The sequence below is a fragment of the Staurois parvus genome, unplaced genomic scaffold, assembly GCF_062004578.1.
Source record: "Staurois parvus isolate SC_StPar_1 unplaced genomic scaffold, SC_StPar_1.0 ptg000743l, whole genome shotgun sequence".
Classification (NCBI taxonomy): Eukaryota; Metazoa; Chordata; class Amphibia; order Anura; family Ranidae; genus Staurois; species Staurois parvus.
In genome coordinates this window covers 171,775-198,333 of record NW_028318539.1, presented here as the reverse complement: position 1 = coordinate 198,333, position 26,559 = coordinate 171,775, and the positions used below count along the sequence as shown (strand labels likewise).

Sequence of the window (26,559 nt, the reverse complement as noted above, 5' to 3'; positions counted from 1 at the left end):
AGTAGACAGGTAAACTTGCCTAAGTGCAAAAAATAGACATGTGTGGATTTATCATCTAAAGTGACTCTGTCAACATATTTTTAGTTATGTCATTGCATTGTAGTTTCAGTCATTTAATATGTGTTGGTAACTGTGCACTTTAAATATTGCTTACATGCTAAGTGTCTTTAATTTCTAGGTCAGGAATATAACTTTCTGAAAATGGAGCCTGGGGAGGTGAACTCTCAGGGAGAGCCATATGATTTTGACAGCATCATGCACTATGCAAGGAACACCTTCTCAAGGTTGGAACCTCAGGTTATAATTTTTGTCTTTTAATTCACTTTTTCATATTTGATAATGAACTATCATTTGCTTAGTGATGTGGTATAGTGAAAATAAAGATAGATAGGTAATAAAAAAAGCATTTGCAGATCCACAATATTTTTCTTTTTACCATTTATGCCTGAACATTGAAACCAGTAATTTCAGCAATTCATTAAAAAAAATGGGTTAGATGGATTCAGGTGTTAAGTATGTTTAAAGTAAGTTTTTCTTCCTAATGTAGAGATTTTATGTGCATAATTTTCTGGTGTAAATATAAATAGTTGCATCAATAGCAGCATAATTACAGTTTTGTCTGCATTTAAGTATGGATCTTTGTACATATACATCAAGATTATGCTAGATTCTTAAAGTCTAAAATAGGCCTTACCATAATCCTAAAAATCCTATGCAAATGCTAAGGTGTTTCCTGATAGATTGTTGACAAGCAGTACACCTGCAATGTAATTGCTGCAACTTGACAGCTACTTAACAACCCTAAAAATGTAGATTGTTTTAACTGTGATATGTTTATTCCAATGTAGCTAAAGTAGTATAAAATGCACCGATACCAATGTTTAAAACCAATGTCTGTATTTAAAACTCATTTACAAATTGCCCATACACATGCAGAACATCTTTAGACAAAATTCAGCATCTGCTGAATTTTAACGCTAAGAGCTACTGTATGTACATGGATGCTAATTGACCAAGATGGACGATTGTACAAGTGCCTCATGAGCATTAAGATTTTGTAAAGTTTCTTCCAATGTCCCCTTATGGTATGAACAGTAAGGACTTTCCGAAAATTCCCATGTCTGTCAGGTTTCAGGTTCAGGACTGTCCAAGGTTTATTTTCTTTTGACATCCCCATCATTTATATCACATTATCATCATTATTAAAATCATTTATTATTCTATATCTGAATAAAAATTATTTCCATTTAAGCACACTACATTCTGGAGACAACAATTTCACAAGCTGAAAGTGTCTATATGTGGACTGACACAGCAGTTTCAGGAAACAAAACAGCAATGGCAGCCCACATACTGTATCAGTTTTCCCTACACTCCTATAAACTTTTACTCAAAACTTCATACATAAAAGGAAAACCAAAACACAAATTTAGCAATCTTCTTTATTCTGTATTATAATAATGTTACAACTAGGGGCTATGTCAGCAATGGGCAAACTACGGCCCGCGGGCCGTATACGGCCCGGCGGACCTTTTAATCCGGCCCGCGGAGCTAGGCTCCTCTCACCGTCCGCCCTGAAGACCGGTGTAGCATGAAAATCTGTCTCCTATGAGGATCTGTCCCCCTCGACATATCTGCGCATGTGCCGGAGATCGCAGATCGGCTGCTAATGCCTGAAACTGGCACATGCGCAGATACGTCGAGGGGGACAGATCCTCATAGGAGACAGATTTTCATGCTACACCGGAACGGCGCGGGAACACAGCGAGAGGAACGCACGGAGCAAAGGTAAGTGAATTGACACAGGGGGGACTTGGGGACTTAATATGGGGGATGAATTAATATGGGGGATGAATTACTATAGGGGGGATGAATTACTATGGGGGGTGAATTACTATGGGGGATGAATTACTATATGGGGGATGAATTACTATGGGGGATGAATTACTATGGGGGATGAATTACTATATGGGGGATGAATTACTATATGGGGGATGGGGGATGAATTACTATATGGGGGATGAATTACTATATGGGGGATGAATTACTATGGGGGATGAATTACTATATGGGGGATGAATTACTATGGGGGATGAATTACTGTGGGGGATGAATTACTATGGGGGATGAATTACTATATGGGGGATGAATTACTATATGGGGGATGAATTACTATGAGGGATGAATTACTGTGGGGGATGAATTACTATGGGGGATGAATTACTATATGGGGAATGAATTACTATGAGGGATGAATTACTATATGGGGGATGAATTGCTATGGGGGATGAATTACTATGGGGGATGAATTACTATATGGGGGATGAATTACTATGGGGGATGAATTACTATATGGGGGATGAATTACTATAGGGGGGATGAATTACTATAGGGGGGATGAATTACTATATGGGGGATGAATTACTATGGGGGATGAATTACTATATGGGGGATTAATTACTATGCTTACTATGGGGGAATATTACTATACTTACTATGGATGACACATGCACATCATTCATCTACTCTTGGTCCGGCCCCCGGGTCCAATATATGAACCCATTGCGGCCCTCAAGTCAAAAAGTTTGCCCATCCCTGGGCTATGTGAACAAAGGGGTAGTACTATACCACGTATTTAATAAGACAATTCAGACATCATCTTCCATTGTTTACACTTAAAAAAAAGTGATTAATTGTGATGTCATACTAAGTACGTTAAATCATTTGTACCCCTCTAATAGAGGGTAACTTAATTTGCCATTACAAGCATAGAAAGCGGAACAGATTTGGAGTAGGTGATTGGCAACATGATGGTAAGTGCAGTTTACATAGAACACTCACCTGTTCTTGCTCCCTCTTGCTGCGCTTTAAAAACACCCAGGAGCTTCTTGATGATAAATATTGTTAATCAATCCTTTTACCATTTATAAATGGTGTATTTGTTTCTCATAGCAGCTCATCAGATTCAACCTCTTATTTTTAAGTGTAGATTTAACCCCTTCCCGCCTAAGGGTAAAACAAATGTTGATGCCTAAGCACAATTTTGCAACTTTGACATGTGTTAGTAAAATTGTACATGTCGTCACAACTACTTTCTGTATCCAGGTGGATTATACCTTGTTTTTTTCTGGACAAATTGGGTTTTCTTTTGGTGGCTAATGGTAATGGATATCTCTTGATTTTTTTTCTTATCAAAAGAAAACTGGCCCAAAATAGTAAGAAAAACATTTTTTTTTAATTTAGCTGAATATTTCTTGCTATTACTATGATTTACCACCAAAGAACAACCCAAAATAAATGTTCCTGCTTCTGACAATTGCAACGATACTACACCTATGTATGTTAGTTGTTTTTTGTACCCGTAGTAGGGCCCAGAAATGATGGTGTGCATTTTACATTTTTTTTATCCTGCCTAAAACACACTGACACTGATACTAACTAACACTGATTCTAATTTAATTTTTCTTTTTTATTCTACCAAAAATTTCCTGACCATGACCTTTGTCCCTGACCTTGACCCTAACACTAACTCTGGCAAACCTTGATCTTGATATTGTTTTCTTTATTTTGTTCTTTATTTTTTATTCTTTATTTTTAATTATTATTTTTTTTACACACTTTTGTTTGTGCATATCTTCCTCTCCTGCTAGAAGAGAAAGCTACAATATATCTTTCTCTTCATTCAGAAAAAGAAGTAAACACAGGGACGGGCTCACAGTAACTGATTACTGTGATAGCCAATCAAGGCTATCACAGTGATCAGGTGACCCAGGACCAGGAAACCTGCAGTCGCTGAGAGCTCGGTCTCTGTGCTGGCATGCACTGTGTGATGCACTCCCAGCACAGTGAGAGATAGAAAAGACTCACTTCCGTGATGCCACATATGTCCATACGGATGGTGAGAAGGGGTTAAAATAGAAGATTATATCTGACTGATTGCAATTCGAAATGTTTCCTTTTCTCCAGTATCTATGTATGAATTCCTCTGGGGCAACACGAAAAACATTAAAAACCGCACATTCACAAAAGCTGACAAATTGTTTATGTGACTGGATTTTGCAAGTTTGGTATTCTTTTTCTGCTTCAGGCTATTGTGTGGGCACAGATGGTGTACACCTGGGACTATGAAGTCCTGGATATCCAACACAACCTTATCTGCTGTCTGAACAAACCAAAGATATGTTGCTTTTTCCTTCGCATCCCTTATTCTCTTCTCCTACTTTCTGATTTCAGCCTTGTGTGACCTTATGAGGACTTTCAAAAGTGAAGCTCTACCTAATTAGGATAATAATACAAAAAAGTACCACAAGGCCTGAACAGGTCAGCCCAAAGATCCAAAGATTTTTTTCATACAGTACCTCTTTTTGTCTTGCGTGAGAACAGGTGTTCTGTACTTGCAAAATCAGAAAAAGATAAATTTGAAACCCAAGTTAAGAAAGGAACATGAGATAAATAGAGGAGCTACAGTAGTTCCACTCAGTTTAATTTACAGTATACTGGACTCAGAGAAAGGAGCTATGATTTATTAGTTGCAAATACTGTAAATACAGTATTCAGGAGTCAATAGTGGGGAAGAACCCAGACTGCGCGTGCTACATGTCCACGCCCCAGCAAATCATGTATAACTATATACAGAATATGTAGTCATGGACTTTGTGTGGACATATAGAATTGAAACGGAGTACTGTAAAAAAAAAACTTTGTTATGTACCATTAAGAATCTATTACACAACATTAAAAATTATAGAAAAATAACTTCAGTGCAATAGGTACTTCCTTATAATTGTGCAGCTAGTATGTAATGTGTTCCCACATATGACAAAATAAATAATGAAAAAATGCAGCCAACAAATAAACATGGAATACTTAATGATCAAACATACTTCATGATCATATATTCCAATGGATATATATATATATAGACGCACATATAATCTGTAATATCCACAGTGCTTGTGAGACTTTATACAACATAAATCGTGAGACTTTATACAACATAAATCGTGATGAAAAGTCCCATGTATTCCATGATAACTTTGTGTAAACAGGTTTAATCACACCACTATATTCAAGTGTACAGTGCTACTGTATCACCCCTTTGTGCTCCTCCACCTCCGACACACTTATGTGCTCACCTCAAAGTTTGACCCATAGTGACAGATCAAACTACACTTTTCCCTTTTAACCTGGGCAGGTATATATGGTACAAAGTCTTCCCACTCTTTGCCAACTCTTTGCCAACACTTTGTATAGATCCAATCCACTGCATAATCATGTAAAGAAATTCTGAATATTGTGTAGTATGTACAACCAAAAATAGCCTTTATTAAAAATATATATATCCACTCACATTAAAATGTGTCCTCCTGGGACACCACAGTGTAAAAAAACTCACTATACAGTGCTCCAGATTGTTTAGATGCTGTAATCCCACTTGCAAAATGGCAGCACGTAGACTTCTGGTTTGTGGCTTGACATCATCGGCACACCAAACGCGTTACGTCACAACATGTGACGCCTGATGATAGGTAGGAGGAGAACCAGGAGACAGCAGAGTCTTGGAGGCCAAGAGAGTGGAGTTTTTTGAGGAGGAGGGTAAGGACAACAGTATCAAAAGCCACAGAGAGGTCAAGTAGTAAGAGTATGGAGTAGTGACCATTAGTTTTAGTAGTTAGGAAATCATTAGTGAGTTTTAGTAGGGCAGTTTAAGTGGAGTGGAGTGAGCAAAAGCCGGACTGTAAGGGCTCAAGAATGTTGTTGTCAGTGAGGTAGGAGCTCAGGTGATTGTAGACTAAGCGTTCTAAGAGTTTAGAGGTAAATGGGATCAGGGAGATGGGTCTTAAGTTTTTCAGGTTGGTGGGGTCCAGCAAGGGCTTTTTAAGTATGGGAGTGATCTGTGCATGCTTTAGAGGGGTGGGGAAGCTGCCAATAGAGAGGGAGAGATTCAAAATATGAGTGAGGAAGCATAGGACAGAAGCAGAGGGTGACCGTAGTAGATGAGAGGGGACAGGATCCAGGGGGCAGGTGGTGAGGCAGGCTTCTGTGAAAAGTTTAATGACCTTTTCAGTAGTAGCAAGGTCAAAAGAGGAAAGTGTTGACCGAGGTTTAGTACAAGGTATGCTAAGTGGGATAGATGTCTGTGTAGTGGCAATGCCTCTACGAATTGCATCAATCTTGTTTTTGAAATGATTTGCAATCTCGAAAGCAGTGAATGAGTTACTGGGTGGAGGTGCAGGTGGAGAAAGTAGAGAGTTAAAAGTAGAGAAGAGGCAACGAGGAATATATGACAAGGTATTAAAAAGAGTGACAAAGTAGGCTTGTTTGGCAGCATGGAGGGAGGATTGTATGTCAAGAAAGCAGATTTATATAGGGTGAATGCTTGCTGAAATTTGGTTTTACACCACAATTGCTCCAGTGCACAACTATGTATCTTAAGATTTCTGGTGTTGTCAGTCTGCCACATTTGTAATGGTCAGGGCCTGATACTTTGTGTAGTTAGAGGAGCAAGTGAGTCTAATGTGGATGAAAGTGAACTGTTTTAGACAGCAGTGGCCAGGTCAGGGCAAAACAAGGGAGAGATTCTGTCATAAAGGCAGTCAGTTGCAGAGTGGAAAAGACAAGGGTTTAAGTGAAGGTTTCTACGGGTAATTGTTTGCTGCTTGGAGGGATAAGTGTTTGAAGATGAGGACACTGTGAAGGTGATGAGATTGTGATCAGAGAGAGGAAAGGAGGTGTTTGTGAGGTTGTAGGAAGTGCAAAGATAGGAGAAAACAAGGTCCAGTGTATTCCCATCAGAGTGAGTGGAGGGCTCTATCCATTATGTTAAGGCCAAAGATGAGGTTAGGTTGAAGAGTTGGGATGTAGCTGGGTTGTTCACAGTAATGGGGATGTTAAAATCTCCAAGAATAATAGTGGGTATTTCAGAGAATAGAAAGTAGGGTAGCCAAGCAGAGAAGTCATCCAGAAAGCGCAGCACCGGTCCAGGAGACTGTTAGATCATGGCAATCCTCAGAGAAATGGGAGAAAACATCAGAATGCAGCGAGTCTCCAAAGAAGAGAAGAATAGAGAGGGAGGGTTAGGCAGGACTTGAAAGGTGCTCAGTGGGGATAGCAGCAAACCAACTCCATCTCCTTTCCGACCATTGGGTCTGGGTGAGTGAGTCCAAAGAAGGCCTCCATAGGAAAGTACAGCAGAAGAAGCAGAATCTGATGCTTGAAGTCAGGTTTTTGTAATTGCTAGTAGGTTAAAGGAGTGGGAGACAAAAAGGTCATGGACAGAAGTGAGCTTACTACAGACAGAGTGGGTTTTCCAGAGCATGTGGACTGAGATCAAATTGAGTGAATTGCAGCTATTCCTGGAGGAAGGAGGGTGGCTGGTGTAAGGGTGGGAAACTGGAAGATATCCCCAGAGATTAGGAGAAGAAGGAGGGTAAGGAAAGTAAGATGGGAGCGGGATGTATATGAGTGCACATGCCTTCCTGTCCTGGTGTTTGTGTTAGCAGGTGAGTAAAGTATCAGCAGAATGTGATGGGAGCAGTAGTAGGGAGATGGTAAAAGTGAGGGTGATATGTATTAGCTTTGGGGTGGAGCAGAGGAGTAAAGAAATGAAATTTTGAGAATGGAGAATAGTAATATAAAAAGGAGGAGTAGAGTGGGCATATTAAAAGTTACATGGAGTGGCAATCAAGATTGTAGGAGATCTTTCCCAGGGTGTTTGCTTGCTGTCCATCCAGCGTGCAGTAGAGTTATTTGTTGTATCTTCCTGCTGCTTGAGTTATCCCGCTTTAGTTAAACTGCTGTGTTCAACTGCTCTTTTGCACTCCAGCAGAAAATGCACTGCTGTGTTCAACTGCTGTTCTGTACTCCAGCAGGAAATGCACTCACACAGGAAAAATGCCCCCATCTGCGACTGAACCCCCAGTCTATTGCACATGCTATGAATTACAGTCTACCCTACTGAGTGATATTACTCTATTAAACATTAGGAGTGGGTTTCAGTGTGCTGATTCCATTACATGTGCGCCTCAAAGAAGGATTCCCAAAATACATTGAGGTCACATGGGAACGTTAATCAGAATCTTTGCATGTTGTGAACCCCTATGTGGAGAGTGATTTTTAATGTTGTGTAATAGATTTTTAATGGTACATAACAAAGTTGTTTTTACAGTACTCAGTTTCTCTTCTATATGTCCACACAAAGTCCATGTCTGCATATACTGTTTATAGTTGTACAGTGTCCAGGAGTCATATGTTTGTGCAGCTTTATAGGTGAACTGGTTGCGTGTTTGATGTTTTATATATATGTTTGCCTCAAACACACACTGATAAACATGAAGCAAACAAGTACAATTTAAAGCCAAGTGTATATGATGTGAGTGTAATAGAACTGATGATTCTTTTTGTGTGTGTATCATATTTTAGGGGTATGTTTCTGGATACAATTCTTCCATCCCGCGATGAAAATGGTGTGAGGCCTCCTATAGGTCAACGAACACGTCTCAGTAAAGGAGATATTGCACAGGCAAGGAAGCTCTATAGATGTCCAGGTACTGCAAAACTGTGTATTGTTCAGCAAAAATACTTCAGTAGCTTAATTCAATGCTGCCAGAGTTCAGAGGTGGAGGAATGGGAAATGTGACAGCAAGCTTAAAAGATTTGGAATTGTCAGCCAAATGAGCACGCCCTAATATCATGTAACCTTTGCTAGCATTTCACTTATCAGCTTTTATTCTACTTTACTAGTGTAAAAAGGCAGCATGATTTTACACGCAGAGCCTCTTTATCTAAATCCTGATAACTAAAGAGAAATGAGCCCTCCCAGGTCTGCCATTTTGGTATGTCTCCAAAATAAATACAGTCAGCAGTCATAGTACCCATGTAAGTAGTTAACTCTCTAAAGTTACTGTTATGTATGCACTATAATAAATGAATTAACACGGTTTCTAGATGAGATGTAACATGCCATTTTGGCTATAAAATCCATTGGATTAAAATCCACATATCTGTCATTTTGTTATGCAGCTTGGTGCATTCATGTTGAATTAATAATTCTTATTGGGTATGAGAATGGCAGCTGACGTGCTCACAAAGTTTATCTTCATATCTTCTCTGGCAATAAGCTCATATTCTGTGTGACAGTGGTTCTATTAAATATATCTGTATGCGGAAATAGCTTTTTGCTTTTAGATCTGAATTGTCATTCTTGACTATGTAAACCTAAATGTACTAATTCTGTATAAGTATGAAAGAAAGCACAGGGAGTTGTTATATGAATTATTTTTTGGGAATTTTGGTGTAGGCATATATTTTGTTAAAACATTTAAAGGAGCAGTTTGCCTAAAATTAATAATGTTAAATCACTGAGCTGCCAAAACACCTGTCAGAGCGCCAGAAAGGTCTTTCTCACATGTCCTGAATTTTTCAGTTATTTAATATTAAGGAAAATACAGCATGGTTCCTGAAATACTCCCTGCTGCAGCAGTAGGCACAGACGACTTGGGAGGCTGAGCTGGGGAGAGCTTTGATGGTAGTACTTGATTAATTTCAACCAGGACCATCTATATCTGAAATAGCAGGAATGAGAGGATTAATCATTTTACAAATATATACATCACCCAGACAATTTTCATGGCTTTTCATTTTGTGAGTTACTTAATCCTGCTGGCTACAGGAAACAGAGAGCATATTTATCACAATTGTGTATAACCTAATTTTTGCACCCTAGATTTTATTTTGAGACACAGGTGTATTGTATGTTTATTCACTCATACTGTATATGATTTGTTGACATTTATTGTTTTTCTTATTTTATGGAATTGCACATTTACATAGATACTTATCATTGACTTTACAGAAAGGGTTTAGGGCAGCACCTTTTTTTTGCAAATAGGGAGCACTGCATTGATATTTATTCAGTGTAGTTGATAGTCAGTGTAAATTGGGTACTTTCTTTTTTTATAAATAACTATCTTTATTGAACATTTTTCAATACAGAAGTAAGAAACCATGTACATAGCTCAACAGCAGCAAGGCTGAACAGCAGGTTACAATGATCCGGTTGTCAGGAAACAATAGAGTTCCATGTAAAGTCAGAGTAAAACATGTTAGACATTCTCATATATGATCTGATACTAAAGTAGACTGATGTAACTAAAAATATTGTATGCATCTACTGAGACTATCGGGGTACCGTGTAAGATACCATCCCAGTTAACATTGTGAGACATTGGGTAAACAATATGGCTATGTAACAAACTAAATAAATTAAAAGAGAAAGAAAGAAGAGAAGAGGTGAATCCATGTCTCCCCGTATCCTAGGCCCGAACACTAAATTAATAGTCAGGTTATCCAAAGCAGATCAAGAGATCCTCTAGGATGAGACTTCTTTTAAGTGTCAGGTTATCCAAAGCAGATCAAGAGATCCTCTAGGATGAGACTTCCAAACCTGGTTATACCTATGCATTGTAGCCCTTAGGCGTGTGGTCTTCATTTCAATAAGTTCCACATCCCTAATTAAATGGGGTACTTTCAAAGTTAAGATGCAATATATGGAGCCCAATTAAGGAAGGATAGCTACTTAATTACATAGATGGACCAGAAACCACTAAAAAGTGGAAAACATCTACTCACAAGTAGATGTCTAAGATAGTCAAAGAAGACAGTATATAGACGGGATTAAAAAATATTTGTAAATGCAACCCATGTGGTGTCAATACAACCAAACTTTGGGAATGGAGTACCTTATGCCTTTTTTCGTTTATCAACTTTCTCACTGTGCTGGTTCTTGCTGTTTGATTGCTCAGACACCAAGCACTGCCACATAGGGGCAGGGAGATGGTTATTGGCCTCTGAATTTTTCATGCATTATTTTTTCTACGAATAAGGACATAACTGGCTTGACTCATTTTGAATTTTTTTTCCTGTCATCTACATACTAGTTTTTCATTGTGACTTAATATTGTAATCACCTTTGTACTGTATGTCTTGCAGCTTGTGGAGAAACATTACAAGATTCCACAGGCAATTTCTCATCTCCTGGATTTCCAAATGGTTATCCTTCATACACACACTGCATTTGGAGAATTTCCGTGACCCCTGGAGAGAAGGTAATCATTCCTTAATGCGATTTTGACAGAGTAAATGTTTATCTTATCTTTTCATCTCTCTTGTGACTTATAACCATGTGTTCTTAGCTCAAAACCTGCACTTTATTTGCAGAAGTACCACATCAAAATCCCTGTAAATATTTTTGATCTTCTTCTCTGTCTACTTCTAAATGGTCTCTAAAATAGTAATTTACTGTCTTGATAATGGATGAGCTAGAGTATAAAAATAACAGTTATGACTTTACTACAAACTTAGCGTATTCCTCTACAGCTTTTCTTTATGTGACCCATAAATCAATTGTGTAACACTTGTCTTATAAAAGGAAAGTTTCATCCACTGTATGCAGCATTGTGATATTTGCACCTTCATGACATTAAATTACAGAAAAAAATGTTTTCAGTCCAGGTAGAAGAATGAACACAGTGGGGTTAAATTACTAAAGGCAGATAGGCTATTCACTTTGCAAAATAAATTTCCCTTCACTTAGGGAATGTGATGAAAATTAACTTTGCAAAGAATACCCAATCACGTACAAGGAAAAACAGTATTTTTGCTTGCAGATGATTGAATGATGGAAGTCAGCACAACTACACCTCATTCACTAATATAAGGAAACATTCCCCTGTGAAATAAAATGTCCCCTGGGAATTTTAAAGGGACATTTTCCTTAATAAGGTGGAGTCACTGGGAAGAAGTGCCTAGTGGACAGAAGGCGTTGGAGGATCAACCCAGCTGAGGAACCTCAGTGTGTGAATCCTTACAGGCGCATTGATATTATACTGAAGGTGTCAGTTCTGTGAGCACTGAGGTGGCACAACCTAAATCAATGGAGCACTCACTATCTAAAAGGGATACTTTGCATAAGAGTTTCTGTGTCTATCACAAGTTCCTGAACTGTATGGACATTTAAATAGGGACATTTGGATTTACTAGACATTGTGAGAAGCAGTTGGATAGTAATATATAAGAAGCACTTAATATATGTTTTTTATAGCATTTATACGTTGATGTATGCACTTCAAATACTTATATTTAAATTTTCTTTATTATTTTTCCATCAGCATATTTAGGTTGATGGTACATATACATGTTATTAGATGTTAGTGATGCAAACCACACAAAATGTTAATTTTTTTTTAGCAACACAGCATTTCATTATTTTATTTGAGTTCACAGCTAGATTGTGGGAACACAATTTTGATGCTAGCAGCTGTTTACATCAAATTCATCCACCGGATTTGTTTGCAAACACTATTGCAGGTAGCACAGGAGTAACACTTTGCATATTTCTAAGTATTAGAATTGTCCCATATTTTACATAGTGGGTTTTATGGAAATGGCAAGTTTGGTATACACACTGCTCACAAAAATTAAAGGAACACTTTGAAAACACATCAGATCTCAGTGGGGAAAATATCATGCTGGATATCTATACTGATATGGACTGGGTAATGTGATAGGAACGTAAGGATGCCCCATCATTTGATGGAAATGAAAATTATCAACATACAGGGGACTGAATTCAAAGATACCTCAAAAATCAAAGAGAAAAAATTATGCAGCAGGCTAGTCCATTTTGCTGAAATTTCATTGCAGCAACTCAAAATGGTACTCAGTAGTTTGTATGGCCCCCACGTTCTTGTATGCATGCCTGACAATGTCGGGGCATGCTCCTAATGAAATGATGGATGGGATCCTAGGGTATGCCTCCCGTATCTGGATCAGGGCATCACTGAGCTCCTGGACTGTTTGAGGTGTAACCTGGGAGCGTTGGATGGACCGAAACATGATAACCCAGAGGTGTTCTGTTGGATTTAGGTCAGGCGAGCGTGAGGACCATTCAGTGGTATCAATTTCTTCATCCTCCAGGAACTTCCTTCATACTCTTGCCACATGAGGCTGGACATTGTCGTGCACCAGGAGGAACACAGGACCCACTGCACTACCATGGGGTCTAATAATGGGTTCAAGGATTTAATCCTGATACTTAATGGCAGTCAGGGTGCCATTGTCAATCCTGTAGAGGTCTGTGCATCCCTCCATGGATTTGCCTCCCCAGACCACCACTGACCCACCAGCAAAACGGTCATGCTGAACGATTTTACAGGCAGCATAACCTTGTCCACGGCTTCTCCAGACCCTTTCATGTCTGTCACATGTGCTCAGGGTGAATCTGCTCTCATCTATGAAAAGCACAGGGCATCAGTGGCGGTCCTGCCAATTCTGGTGTTCAATGGCAAATGCCAATCGAGCGCTATGGTGCCGGGCAGTGAGCTTACGGCCCACTAGAGGACCTCGGGCCTTCAGGCCAAGCGTATGAAGTCTGTTTCTGATTGTTTGGTCAGAGACAATCACACCAGTGGCCTGCTGGAGGTCATTTTATAGGGCTCTGGCAGTGCTCATCCTTTTCCTCTTTCCACAAAGGAGCAGATACCAGTCCTGCTGATGCGTTAACAACCTTCTACGGCCCTGTATCGCTCTCCTAGAGTAACTGTCTGTCTCCTAGAATCTCCTGCATGCTCTTGAGACTGTGCTGGGAGACACAGCAAACCTTCTAGCAATGGTAAGTATTGATGTGCCATCCTGGAGGAGTTGGAATGCCTGTGTAACCTCTGTAGGGTCCAGGTATTGCCTCACACTGCCAGTAGTGACACTGACCCTAGTCAAATCCAAACCTAGTGAAAAACAGTCAGAAAAGATGAGTAAGAAAAAAATGTCAGTGGTCTCCTCCTGTAAAACTATTCCTGTTTTGGGGGTCATCTCATTGTTCCCCATCTAGTGGTTAATTTCAATAACACCAAAGCAGCTGAAACTGATTAACAACCCCCTCTGCTACTTAACTGACCAGATCAATATCCCAGAAGTTTAAATGACTTAATGCTATACTTTGATTAAAAAGTGTTCTTTTAATTTTTTTGAGCAGTGTGTGTGCACAGAAGTATATTCAAGTTCTTTAGAGTAAAAAAAACAATCTTTATACAGACTCCACAGACTAGTAGAATGAGGTGCTGAAACTCTGCTGCATTTGTTTTATGCTACATGCTTATTAGAACACAAGACTGATATACTCAAACACTATTGTCTCAAACTTTGAGCTACAGACAAATTTCCCACACAATGTGGATACAGATGTATTCTGATGTGTCTATACAGAAACAAGTCTGTATTAAACATGCCAATGTGTTTGTGTAAAATCAAACCTTTTGCGTTTTTAAGAAAAACGGATTATTTAGATTACAATCTTTACCATATAAAGAACCAACATCAAGGAAAAATGGTTTGTGTTTGATTATTTTTCATTGTTTATTTTTCTTAATGGACCTTTTTGTATCCTTAAATGTATTTTGGTGCTTAGATAAAATAAGGTTACTATTACGAAATCCAAGTCACCATTTTGTACCTATAATAGAGTAAGCATATTTGATATGTATTCATTTTCACATACTTTTTATAGTTCAAATCAATTACAATTCATATTTTATATATATATATATATATATATATATATATATATATATATATATATAATATACGGGCTGATTTACTAAAGGAGTTGAAAATCTTCACACCAAAAATTTGGTGAACATTCATTTCAGTTATCCAATCATGTGAAAAGCATTTGCACGATTGTGTATTCACAGTGAACAGGAATTAGCTTTTCATATGATTAGATAATTGAAGGCGAACATTCACAGAATTTTTAAGTAAAGAATGTGTAAACAACAAAGTGGCTACCCCATCAAGCAATGAGCATCAGCAGAGTAGGTCTAGATAGTACAGTATTTGCTTTGGCCTAGGTTCACACTATTGCAGGTGTGGGAGCGTGGATAAATCACATGTATCCCAGCACAAGCATCCAGAGTGGGCTGCTCTTTAGCAGATGCACGTGAGTGCCATACATTCTTAATGGAACCCCCACACGTCTGAAAACTGTATGGTTTCACAGCACCATGTGGTTCGCTGTGCTGCATTTCGAGAAAGGGAAGTAAACATGAAAAACCTTTTCTCTGTGTTTCCAGCAGGTACACCAGATGAATCAAATAAATGTGCTGCTGTGTCCACATAAATGTACTTGCACAGAGCCGTGTGAACCTAGCCTTACTGTTAAATTTGATTTATGGTTATATTAATTTATTTCTCCCACACAGATCTTCACATACACAGATGATAAACATTACTGTTAGAACGATTTTTCATAATTCTGTTACAAAATTTTCATTTTGATATTATCCTAGCTGCAACTGTGCGCTGTACATTGAACTATTGAAGCATTATATCTAAATACTATGATGAGTTTTGTCCAACAATGTTAACAAGTTTATAAACTGGTTTTCTATATATTTTATTTTGCTTCCTTTTTTTCTTACATTGCCTGTTCACTTGTTGGCTGCTTCTATCTAATTTTAAAACTTATACAAGCTTTTATGAACTAGGTAATGGAAAAAAGGTGTGTTCCTACGCCTGAGTTTAATAATTCCTTGTTAAATCAACATATACAAAAACACTCTATATTCACTTTAGGTAATCTGAACAGCATTTGTGCTGTCAAGGTCAATGAGATGCACACAAGTTACATTAACTGATGCTATAATGCAGTGGCAGAATTTGCTTACGAGGCCAATTCTGTGCTAACTAATCTGACATCCTGTGTCTAATTATTTACAATGGAGATTCAAAGCAGTGCTTTCTCCTGATCTGTCAGGCTCAGCAATCACTACTGCTACATAATGCAAATAGATGTAATGAGATTTCACATTACACACCTCTTCTATCTCCCTCTTGTAATGTATGGCAATAAACCTGTGTATATAAGGAGGGAATTGCATAAGTGATGTACAGCAATTTGTTATGCTGACAACAGAAGGGCAATGATACAATCTCAACAAACTGATCTTGTGTTAATAATAAAAATATTCTACATGTTTATTTCTACTCATTGCTAGCAGTAGAGAGGAAGAGAGAGAGTATATATATATATATATATATATATTTCATTATTACAGGTACTTATATAGTGCTGTCAATTTAAGCAGCGCTTTACATATATATTGTACATTCACAGTTCACAGTCCCTAACCCTTATGGGGCATACAATCTAAGGTCCCTAACTTACATTCATACATACATACACATACTAGGGCCAATTTAGAAAGGATCTCCATGCAGAGGAAACCCACGCAGGCACAGGGAGAACCTGGAAACTCCAGGAACTATATATATATATATATAGAGAGAGATATACAGTGCATATAAAATGTCTACACACCCGTTAAAAGGTCAGGTTTCTATGATGTAAAAAAATTAGACAATGATAAATAATTTCAGAACGTTTTTCACCTTTAATGTGACCTATAAACTGTACAACTCAATTGAAAAACAAACTAAAATCTTTTAGGACGGGGGGGGGGGGAGTAAACATAAAAAACTAAAATAATGTGGTTGCATAAGTGTGCACACCCTCTTATAACTGGAGATGTAGATGTGTTCAGAATTAAGCAATCATATTCAAAATCATGTTCAATAGGAGTCAGTACACACCTGCCATCATTTAACGTGCCTCTGATTAACCCACAATAAAGTTCAGCTGTTCTAGTAGGTCTTTCCTGACATTTTTTTTAAGTCGCATCATACAGCAAAAGCCATGGTCCACAGAGAGCTTCCAAAGCATCAGAGGGATCTCATTGTTAAAAGGTATCAGTCAGGAGAAGAGTACAAAAGAATTTCCAAGGCATTAGATATACCATGGAACACAGTGAAGACAGTCATCATCAAGTGGAGAAAATATGGTGCAACAGTGACATTACCAAGAACTGGACTTCCCCCCCAAAATGAATAAAAAGAAGAAAACTGGTCTGGGAGACTGCCAAGAGGCCTACAGCAACATTAAAGGAGCTGCAGGAACATCTGGCAAGTACTGGCTGTGTAGTACATGTGACAACAATCTCCTGTATTCTTCATATGTCTGGGTAGAGTGCAAAGACGGAAGCCTTTTCTTACAAAAAACACCTCCAAGCCCGACTAAATTTTGCAAAAACACATCTGACGTCGCAAAAAGCATGTGGGAAAATTTGTTATTGTCTCATGAAACCAAGGTTGAACTTTTTTTGGCCATAATTCCAGAAGATATGTTTGGTGCAAAAACAACACTGCACATCACCAAAAGAACACCATACCCACAGTAAAGCATGGTGGTGGCATCATCATGCTTTGTGGCTGTTTTTCTTCAACTGGAACTGAGGCCTTAGTCAAGGTAGAGGGAATGATGAACAGTTACAAATACCAGTCAATATTGGCACAAAACCTTTAGACTTCTACTAGAAAACTGAACATGAAGAGGAACTTCATCTTTCAGCATGACAACGACCCAAAGCATACATCCAAATCAACAAAGGAATGGCTTCACCAGAAGAAGATTAAAGTTTTGGAATGGCCTAGCCAGACCCCAGACCTGAATCTGATCGAAAATCTGTGGGGTGATCTGAAGAGGGCTGTGCACAGGAGATGCCCTCGCAATCTGACAGATTTGGAGTGTTTTTGCAAGGAAGAGTGGGCAAATATTGCCAAGTCAAGATGTGCCATACTGATAGACTTATACTCAAAAAGACTGAGTGCTGTAATAAAAGGTGCTTCAACAAAGCATTAGTTGAAGGGTGTGCACACTTACTGCAACCATATTATTTTAGTTTTTTTATTTTTACTTCTCTCCGTCTAAAAGATTTCAGTTTGTTGTTCAACTGAGTCACACAGTTTATAGGTTACATTAAAGGTGGAAAAAGTTCTGAAATTATTTATCTTTGTCTCATATTTTACATCACAGAAACCTGATATTTTAACTGGGGTGTGCAGACTTTGTATATCCACTGTACCTTGAAAGTCTACTGGATTAAACATGTCCAGGTTTTCTCTTATCACCTCCTCCCATGCTCGACTCCAAGACTTCTTCCAAGCTTCTCCCATCCTATGGAATTCCCTACCCCAATCTGTCCGATTATCTCCTAGTCTATCAACCTTTAGATGACCCATGAAAACCCTTCTCATTAAAGAAGCCTATATATTATGTTGCCAAAAGTATTGGGACCCCTGCCTTACACACACTTTAATGGCATCCCAGTTTTAGTCCATAGGGTTGAATATTAAGTTGGCCCACTTTATGCAGCTCTAACAGCTTCAACTCTTCTGGGAAGACCGTCCACAAAGTTTAGGAGTGTATCTATGGGAATGTTTGACCATTCTTCCAGAAGTGCATTCATGAGGTCAGGCACTGATGTCGGAAGAGAAGGCTCGCAGTCTCTGCTCTAATTCATCCCAGTTCATTCGGGTTGAGGTGCAGGCCAGTCAAGTTCCATCATCGCAAACTCGCTTATCCATGTCTTTATGGACCTTGCTTTGTGCACTGGTGCGCAGTCATGTTGGAACAAGAAGGGGTCATCCCAAAACTGTTCCCACAAAGTTGGGAGCATGAAATTGTCCAAAATGTCTTGGTATGTTGACGCCTTAAGAATTCCCTTCACTGGAGCTAAGGGAACAAGCCCAACCCCTGAAAAACAACCCCACACCATAATCCCCCATCCACCAAACTTTACAAGTACCGTTCTTCTGGCAACCACCAAACCCAGACATGTTTATCGGATTGCAGAGAGAGAAGCATGATTCATCACTTCAGAAAACATGTCTCCATTGCTCTAGAGTCCATTGGCGGCATGCTTTACACCCCTGCATCCGACGCCTTGCATTGCACTTGGTGATGTAATTTAAACATCTAAAATTACCCATTTAATTTAATTAAATATAAACATCTAGCCATGCTATAGAGATGGGCTTAATTAGTGAGCAGTCCATCTTCCTATGTACAGAGAATTAAGAACCTCTTTAACCTTTTTAATAGTAGTGTGAAAAATTATATTTTTTCTCAGTTTTTTACCAATGGTTAACAAGTGATGTAATTAGTAGAGTATATAGGCAAGTAAAAATACAATGAACACATAGTTGTAGCCCTCAGAAATAAAACATTGGTGCCTACCATCATAATCTTTCTCTGTACACAGAAGACTGTTTAATATAGATATCTTTTCCAACCACCACCATCCTTAACATTTTGAAAGCATTTTCTAACTTCAGAGCCCTGAACAAGTACCAATAAGTTAGATGTTCTCAATATCTCTTTATCTTCCACCTTTCTTACGCAACCACTCCCTTTTACATAGCAATCAAAAGCAATTCAACATTTAGGCATCTATATACCAGCTGATCTGCGGAATATGCGGAACTTTGCTGAACCCACTGACATTATTCTTGATTTCCTCTCCAGATGACATTCTCTCTTGCTTTCCTATCTACAAAATGTAAATATCATCTGGATAGACATTGTCTCCCAGTTTTTTGTGCAAATTCTAGATGATTACACTACTAAGCTCATTATTTTAACATAAAACACCTCCCTTGGTAAATGTTTACATGCTGACCAGAAATATACTGATAAGAAATACAAAAGTGTCCAAATTTATCCATCTAATTTAAAAAATTGCACTACAATAGGATGCTGATTCTTTCCTACTGTAATATTATAACTAAAGCAATGCATGTCTGAAAGATTACTAATGAATGTGTAAGTACCTAAATAAAAGCCATTATGTGTTTATGTAATTTTTTTTTAAATGAATACATAACTGCATTATTTTTTACACGCTATATTGCTTAGAGCTCAGCTTTAAGCCTATGGAGAGTAAAGGGTCAGGAGGAGAGAGATCCAGAATGATTGCTTATCTGTCAGGAAATAATGACAATTAAACAGGTTGGGCTGCAGATCAGTCGTTTGTGGCTGCCTGAAGGTACCACAAGCATGAAGTTGAAAGGTGCTTACCTAAGGGTATCCTTAGGGAAAATGAACTAAGGTATAGAAATTTGAGTTTGTTTTCAATGTTAATAATTAAAAATATAGAAAAAAGGTCTGTCTTTACTGGCCTAATGATCCTGGATTGGCACTACAGATTGGTATTCCAATAGCCACAAAAAGTAATTGCAACTTCTAATACATTGGCACAAGTGTTTTTACTACTTCTATATTTGTAAGAAAAGTTTGACATATCAATTTGAGAAGGTTGTAGTTCCAACATAACCCTTTGTTAAACAGCATGCATAATCCAACTTGTTGTTTTGCAGATTGTCCTGAATTTTACAACTATGGACCTTTATAAGAGCAGTCTCTGTTGGTATGACTATATTGAAGTTAGAGACGGTTACTGGAGAAAATCCCCTCTGCTCGGTATGATGTACAAAGTACCTTTGTTTGACCTATTTTTAAAGCAATACTCTGCTTTTTAAATACACTATAGTTGTTCTTAATTTTGAACTCCTAGATAACATTATACTCCCCCTTTTCTTTTTATTAAATACCCAGATTGCCTTTGTATACTGCTGATATATTTTACATAACATCTATTACACAAACCAACACACATTTTGGTGCATCAAATGTTAGGCCTGTTTCTGGGTATATTTGACCCTGTGTCCAGTTCTGAAGACCTCACTTACAAAAAGATATTGATAAGATAGAACGAGTCCAGAGACAGGTAACAAAAATGGTGAAAGGTCTGGGTAATAAAACATATCAAGAGCGACTTCAGAAACTTACCATGTACAGTCTGGAGGAAAGAAGGAAAATGGGAGACATGATTGAAACCTTTAAATACTTCAAGGTGAATAAGGTTCAGGAGGGCAGTATTTTCAACACAAAACCAAAATCAAGAACACTGGGACATGACCTTAAACTAACTGGAGGAAAGTTCAAAACTAGTCTCAGAAAGTACTATTCTACTGAAAGAGTAGTTGAGCCAGTCAAAAGTAAGTAGCTTCAATATGCTCGGGCCAGGCATAGATCTATACTCAGACAAAAGAGTTAACAAAAAACAAACAAAAAAACAACCCCCCACACACACAAAAAACCCCCACAAACAGAAGCATACAAACACCCCCCCCCCCCAAAAAAAAACACCCCCCCCCAAAAGAAAAACAAAACAGGCAGACTTGATGTTTAATACACACATGTTCATTTACTTTTATTATTGATACCTGTAGCTACATTTGTTTTCAAAGAGAGAACACTGCTTTTTATATGAACTTTTTCATGGCCCTAAAATAGACACTATGGGGTTCATTTACTAAAACTGGAGAGTCTAAAATCTGTTGCAGCTGTGCATGATACACAATTTGCTTCTATTCTAACCACAGCTTGTTCAAATAAGCTTTGACAAATAACCTGTAAACTGATTGGTTTCTATGCACAACTGCACCAGATTTTGCACTCTTCAGTTTTAGTACATCAACTCCACTATATTTATTCAGTGTATCAATGCTCTGTAACTGAAACACAGGTACTGTAGATTAAGTTCAGTTTAATGGTATTTGGCACAGATAATTCCCAGTGTAGGTATTTGGTGCCAAGACAAGTTAGTGTTTTTCAACATTTCCGTGGATCTGAACCTTGAAGTATACTTGTCATTAAAGAGATATACAGGTTTTCATTGCTGGCTTCCTTGTGAAAATGCTATTTACTCTGCTGTGTTTGGCTTCAACATTTCATGACCTGGAACAATCAAACAAGCAAATTAAAGTCTGAGAAAAGTCAGAATTCCTTTCCCCCATACTTATTCATGGTTAAGCCATGTCATTTGCATGGCAGCCATGGAACTAGCTTATTCAGAGTTGAGAGGTCAGTGGTGCCATTTTTGTTTAATCTATGCTGAGACCCTGCCTTTACTAAAACACTGCATTTTATCCTAATCCCTGAAATAGACATGTAACTTCCCCCCAGCAACAGCTAACTAAGCTTAATCTTTAATACATAAAGAATAAGTCTACATACAAAGTCAAACAAACTCACACTTGCCTTTCCCAGTTGCATCCTTTGGTGTTTCCCGAGTTACTCAGGCCTGAAGACCTGAGACTTATGAGCATATTTATAAAGCAGTGAATGTGAGATTTACCAATTATTCATTGCAGGTGAATCTGTCTGTGTTTTAAATGACAGGGAATGATAACGCATCTTGAAAACCTTAATAAAACCTCCAATGCAAAGTAAATCCCCTCAAATGCTTACCCACCTTGTTGGCATCATCAGTGGAAAAGTGTCCTCTCCTATTCTGAAATCTACCAGTGCCAAGAAATTGGCACTGAGAACCACTGATCTGGAAGATTGTGGCCACAAGTGTAGCTGCTGCTTGGAGCTTTGTTAATATATGGGACCTGGACTCTGTAGTTTTTTTGTACATCTATTACAAATTCTAATGTTTCAGCAAACTTAAATGCCCTATTTCTGCATGTACTGTATACATGAACCCATGCAAACATAAGGTGAAGGCACAAGCCCAATTCTGATCTAAATATCATAAATGTTAGCCTCCAAGCTGATGTGTTTTTATGTAATAGCATGCATTCTTTGGTCATTTAACATGTTAATTTTTCTAAATTAGAGTATATTCTTAATTATTTTAGGCAGGTTTTGCGGTGATAAAGTGCCAGAGGTCCTGACAACAACAGACAGCAGAATGTGGATAGAGTTTCGAAGCAGCAGCAACTGGGTTGGCAAAGGATTTGCTTCAATCTATGAAGGTGAGATAATGTATACAGGGTGACTTAGGAAGTCAGTTTATTGTCTTGGAGTAAAGTATATGTTTAGCCCAAACTTTTTCCTAGTTTTAGATTAAAGTATGGAAAAATGAGTAGCTATGTCATGCGTACATCACCGCCTGTGTCTCTACTGGTTAGATTTCCTCTTCTCTGCTTGTCCTACTGACCATTGTCACAAAGACAGAAAGTGATGGGAAATGGAAAATGTTTTCATTGTCACCAAAACAAGAGGTGACAGTAAATCTTTCAGTGAGACATGTGCTCTGGTGGCAACTGTCTAAAAGGGGATTCTACCCCATTTTGTAGAGATTTCCTCTCACTTCCTGCTGCATCTCCAGGACAGAAAGTAAAGGGAAATTTCCCCAACAGGCTAGAGACAGGACTTTACACCTTTCCTTTTGCTACCGAAGTCTAAAGAAAAAGGTTTTGGCTATTTAAACTCTTAGGCAGTTCAAATCATGCTGTGCAGTTACTAGTGTTGTACATGTACAATACATGCTTTAATAACCCAAGAGTTAGCTATGATAATTTTAACATACTGTATCTCTGCATTGTCAGGGAAATTTGAGAATTGTAGTTCATTAGCTGCTAAACTGGTTTTTAAGCTGTCCATATTTATCTTCAAATATGTGATCTTTCTTAACAAAATTGCTAATTAGATATATTTTACTTTCATGATCTGAGATAACAATCAAATTTAATCATTTACACTATCATATATTCACGATAACAGTACCTTTTGTCAAATCTGATTTTTTTCTATTTACCCATTTTTTTCAGCTATTTGTGGAGGAGAAATTCACAAAGACTCTGGCCAGATTCAGTCCCCCAATTATCCAGATGACTACAGGCCATCCAAAGAATGTATATGGAAAATAACAGTAGCTGAAAATTACAATGTCGGATTAACCTTCCAGGCATTTGAGGTAACATTATCTGACCTAAACTGGTGTTAGGATAAATTATATTGCTTTCAGAAATCTCTAATCCAGACTGCAGTGAACAAATTGCCATTGACAGGCCAACCTCCAGGCTAGACTCCTTTTCTATGCATACATTTTCAAGAGGATTAAATGAATATAAGCGTATTGGTTCTATTTGCATTAAACAGGTTTAAAGCCCTGACAATAGGCACTTTTCTCAGCCTCTTAATTATTTTAAATCAAGCCATAATGTAGCACCATTAAGTAAAACATCATTTAGTGGTGATCCATCTTTTTCTAATAAAACTAATGGTGTGTGTACATGTGTTGCATTTCATAGCCACTTCTATAAAAAATCCTTAATATCCAACTATATTTATTATGGTGCAGTACAATTTTGTGATGTCATTTAGCTGCTTGGTTTTACAAAATGTTAACATAAGGGCAGTGAAGGCTTGGTAACATTGTCTTATGACTTCATTATATACTGTATTTTCAGTATTGTTGCTTTGGCACTGTTTAGGAGAGCTTTGTGAAGAAAAACTGCTTTAACGATGAATCCCAGTTTAAATAAACAGCCCTGGTTGCTTCTTACTACAAACAAGGTGGGGATTAATCAGGGTCAGCATTTATATTGCCAGATGATTGCATGCTATTTTTATATTTCAATATTTTTATTGAAAAAAGAGATATACAAAAACAAGAACATAGAGACTTAGCCCACCTACAGGGTGAGTAGAGGCAAATAAACAGGTTCATAAGTATATAAGCACGTAATAAATATCAATCAATAATATTGTAAGCAAAAAAAATACAGCCCCCATGTGGAAGCAAATGTTCCATTGGTCAGTAAAATGGGCAGTTTAGTAACAAAAAGCAAAATAAACAAGAACATAACAGAAGAAAAAAAAAAGAAAAGAAGAAGGGGGGACGAGGAGAGAAAGAGAAGGAAAAAAGAAGAGGGGAAAGAGATGGTCAGCCACATTCCCATTAAGTGATAGAGATATACCTAACCCATGGTTCCCATGTGACCTCAAATTTAGAGGTATTATTGATAATGATACTCGTAAGTTTATCATTTATCATGATCCAATTAAGTTTTTGTTTGACCCAGTCTCGCGGAATAGATGACTGTTTCCAACTTCTAGCTATTGTAATTTGTACTGCTAACAAAATATAAAGAATTAATTTAACTGATTTCTTGGGAATATCAATGGGCAACAGATGAAATAGAGCTACCTCCGGAGTTCTGCGAATATTAATTCCCATTACTGAATAAAGAAAATTAAATATTCTAATCCAAAATCTATGGACCACTGGATATTTTCACCATACATGGAGCATAGTGCCCTCCTGTCCACAGTGTCTAAAGCAATTGGGTGACACGGATGGGTACATTTTAGCAAGATGTGTTGGAACTAGATACCAACGAAGAAATGTTTTATAATTGGATTCGATAAGAGTAGTATTGATCGAAATTTTAGATAGGGTATTGGCTGTAGTCCGCCAAGTGTCTAAATCTAAAGAGCTGTTCAGATCCCTTTCCCATTGAATCATATAGGATAGCTTGGTGAGTGGATCAACAAGGGGAGCATAGATAGCGGATAATCGACCCTTCATCCTCCCAGTAGCCCCACAGGAGATCTCTAGATGGGTGAGTGTGCAAGGTTCTGTGAGTAGATTGAGTTTACTGGTAATAAAGGACATCAGCTGATGATAACGGAACCGTTCACATGACGGCATCTGAAAAGTTGCCAAAAAGTATTGGAGAGAACGAGGATGAAGACCATCGAAGTAATCCCTAGTATGAAAAAGACCCTTATTTATCCACCAATGGAATACAGATGGCGATAGGCCATTAATAAACTTGGGGTTACAAAAGACAGGAGCTAATGGGGTATGTGGAGAGCAGAGAGATTTACGCGCCCGTCATCTATCCCAGACCGTTAAGGAATAGGATAATGTAGGACAAAGGATAGGAGGATGCAACCTTTTAGGAAGCCACATGAGAGCGCCAATAGCATGAGAATGACAAGATAAGGTCTCAATACGAACCCATTGGGGTACATAGCCCCTGGCAGTAGTACAAGAGAGCTGTGCCATCTGAGCTGCCTGAAAGTGAATCTGGAGATTAGGAAGTCCCAGACCACCATGCTTTTTTAGGGAGAATATAGTTGACTTGTTAACCCCAGGGTGTTTTCCTTTCCATATAAATCTAGATACTGCTGTTTGTAAAAGTAGAAGTTCCTGTTTGGGTACCATGATCGGTAAAGTCCTAAAGTAGTATAAAAGTCTTGGTAAAAAGGTCATCTTGATAGAATGGATTCTACCAAACCAGGATAGAGGAAGGTCCTCCCAGTCATGTAAGTCAGCTTTAAGTTGTTTGAACAGCGGGGGATAATTAGTCTTATAGAGTGACGAGATAGAGCTCGTGAGGTGAATTCCCAAATAAGGGAGAGAGCTGGAGGCCCATTGAAAATCAAAGTTATCCTGCAGATGTTGAACCTCTGCATCAGGTAGAGAAATGTTTAAAGCAGTTGTTTTGGAGGGATTAAGAGTGAGACCAGAGACCGTAGAAAAACGACGGAACAGGTGGAGGAGACTAGGTAAAGATGTTCGAGGGTTAGATATATACATGAGAACATCATCAGCAAATAAGGCATATTTAAGATCTTACTGGCCACAGTGGATACCAGAAATAGTGGGGTAGGAATGGATAGCTATAGCAAGTGGTTCCATTACCAAAGCAAAAAGTAAGGGGGAAAGGGGGCAGCCTTGTCTAGTACCTCGCTCAATAGGTAGAGAAGCTGATTTGTATCCACGGATGGAAATCTGAGCTGAAGGATTAGAATAGAGAGAGCCCGTGTTAGGGTCAGGAAAGAAAGGCCCAACCCCAACCTTCCCA

General features: G+C 38.2%; 1 protein-coding gene across 2 annotated transcripts in view; it reads left to right on the top strand.

The window, feature by feature from the left end:
- The window catches only part of LOC149445200 (tolloid-like protein 1), a 204,234-nt gene that overhangs the window by 128,803 nt on the left and 48,872 nt on the right, over window positions 1-26,559 (top strand). For both annotated transcript variants that reach the window (XM_089654090.1, XM_089654091.1), the window contains exons 7-12: window positions 179-284; window positions 8,422-8,546; window positions 10,990-11,105; window positions 20,266-20,368; window positions 22,597-22,713; window positions 23,512-23,657. In XM_089654090.1, the coding sequence (XP_089510216.1) occupies window positions 179-284; window positions 8,422-8,546; window positions 10,990-11,105; window positions 20,266-20,368; window positions 22,597-22,713; window positions 23,512-23,657 (713 nt within the window). The remainder of the gene's footprint in view (window positions 1-178; window positions 285-8,421; window positions 8,547-10,989; window positions 11,106-20,265; window positions 20,369-22,596; window positions 22,714-23,511; window positions 23,658-26,559) is intronic.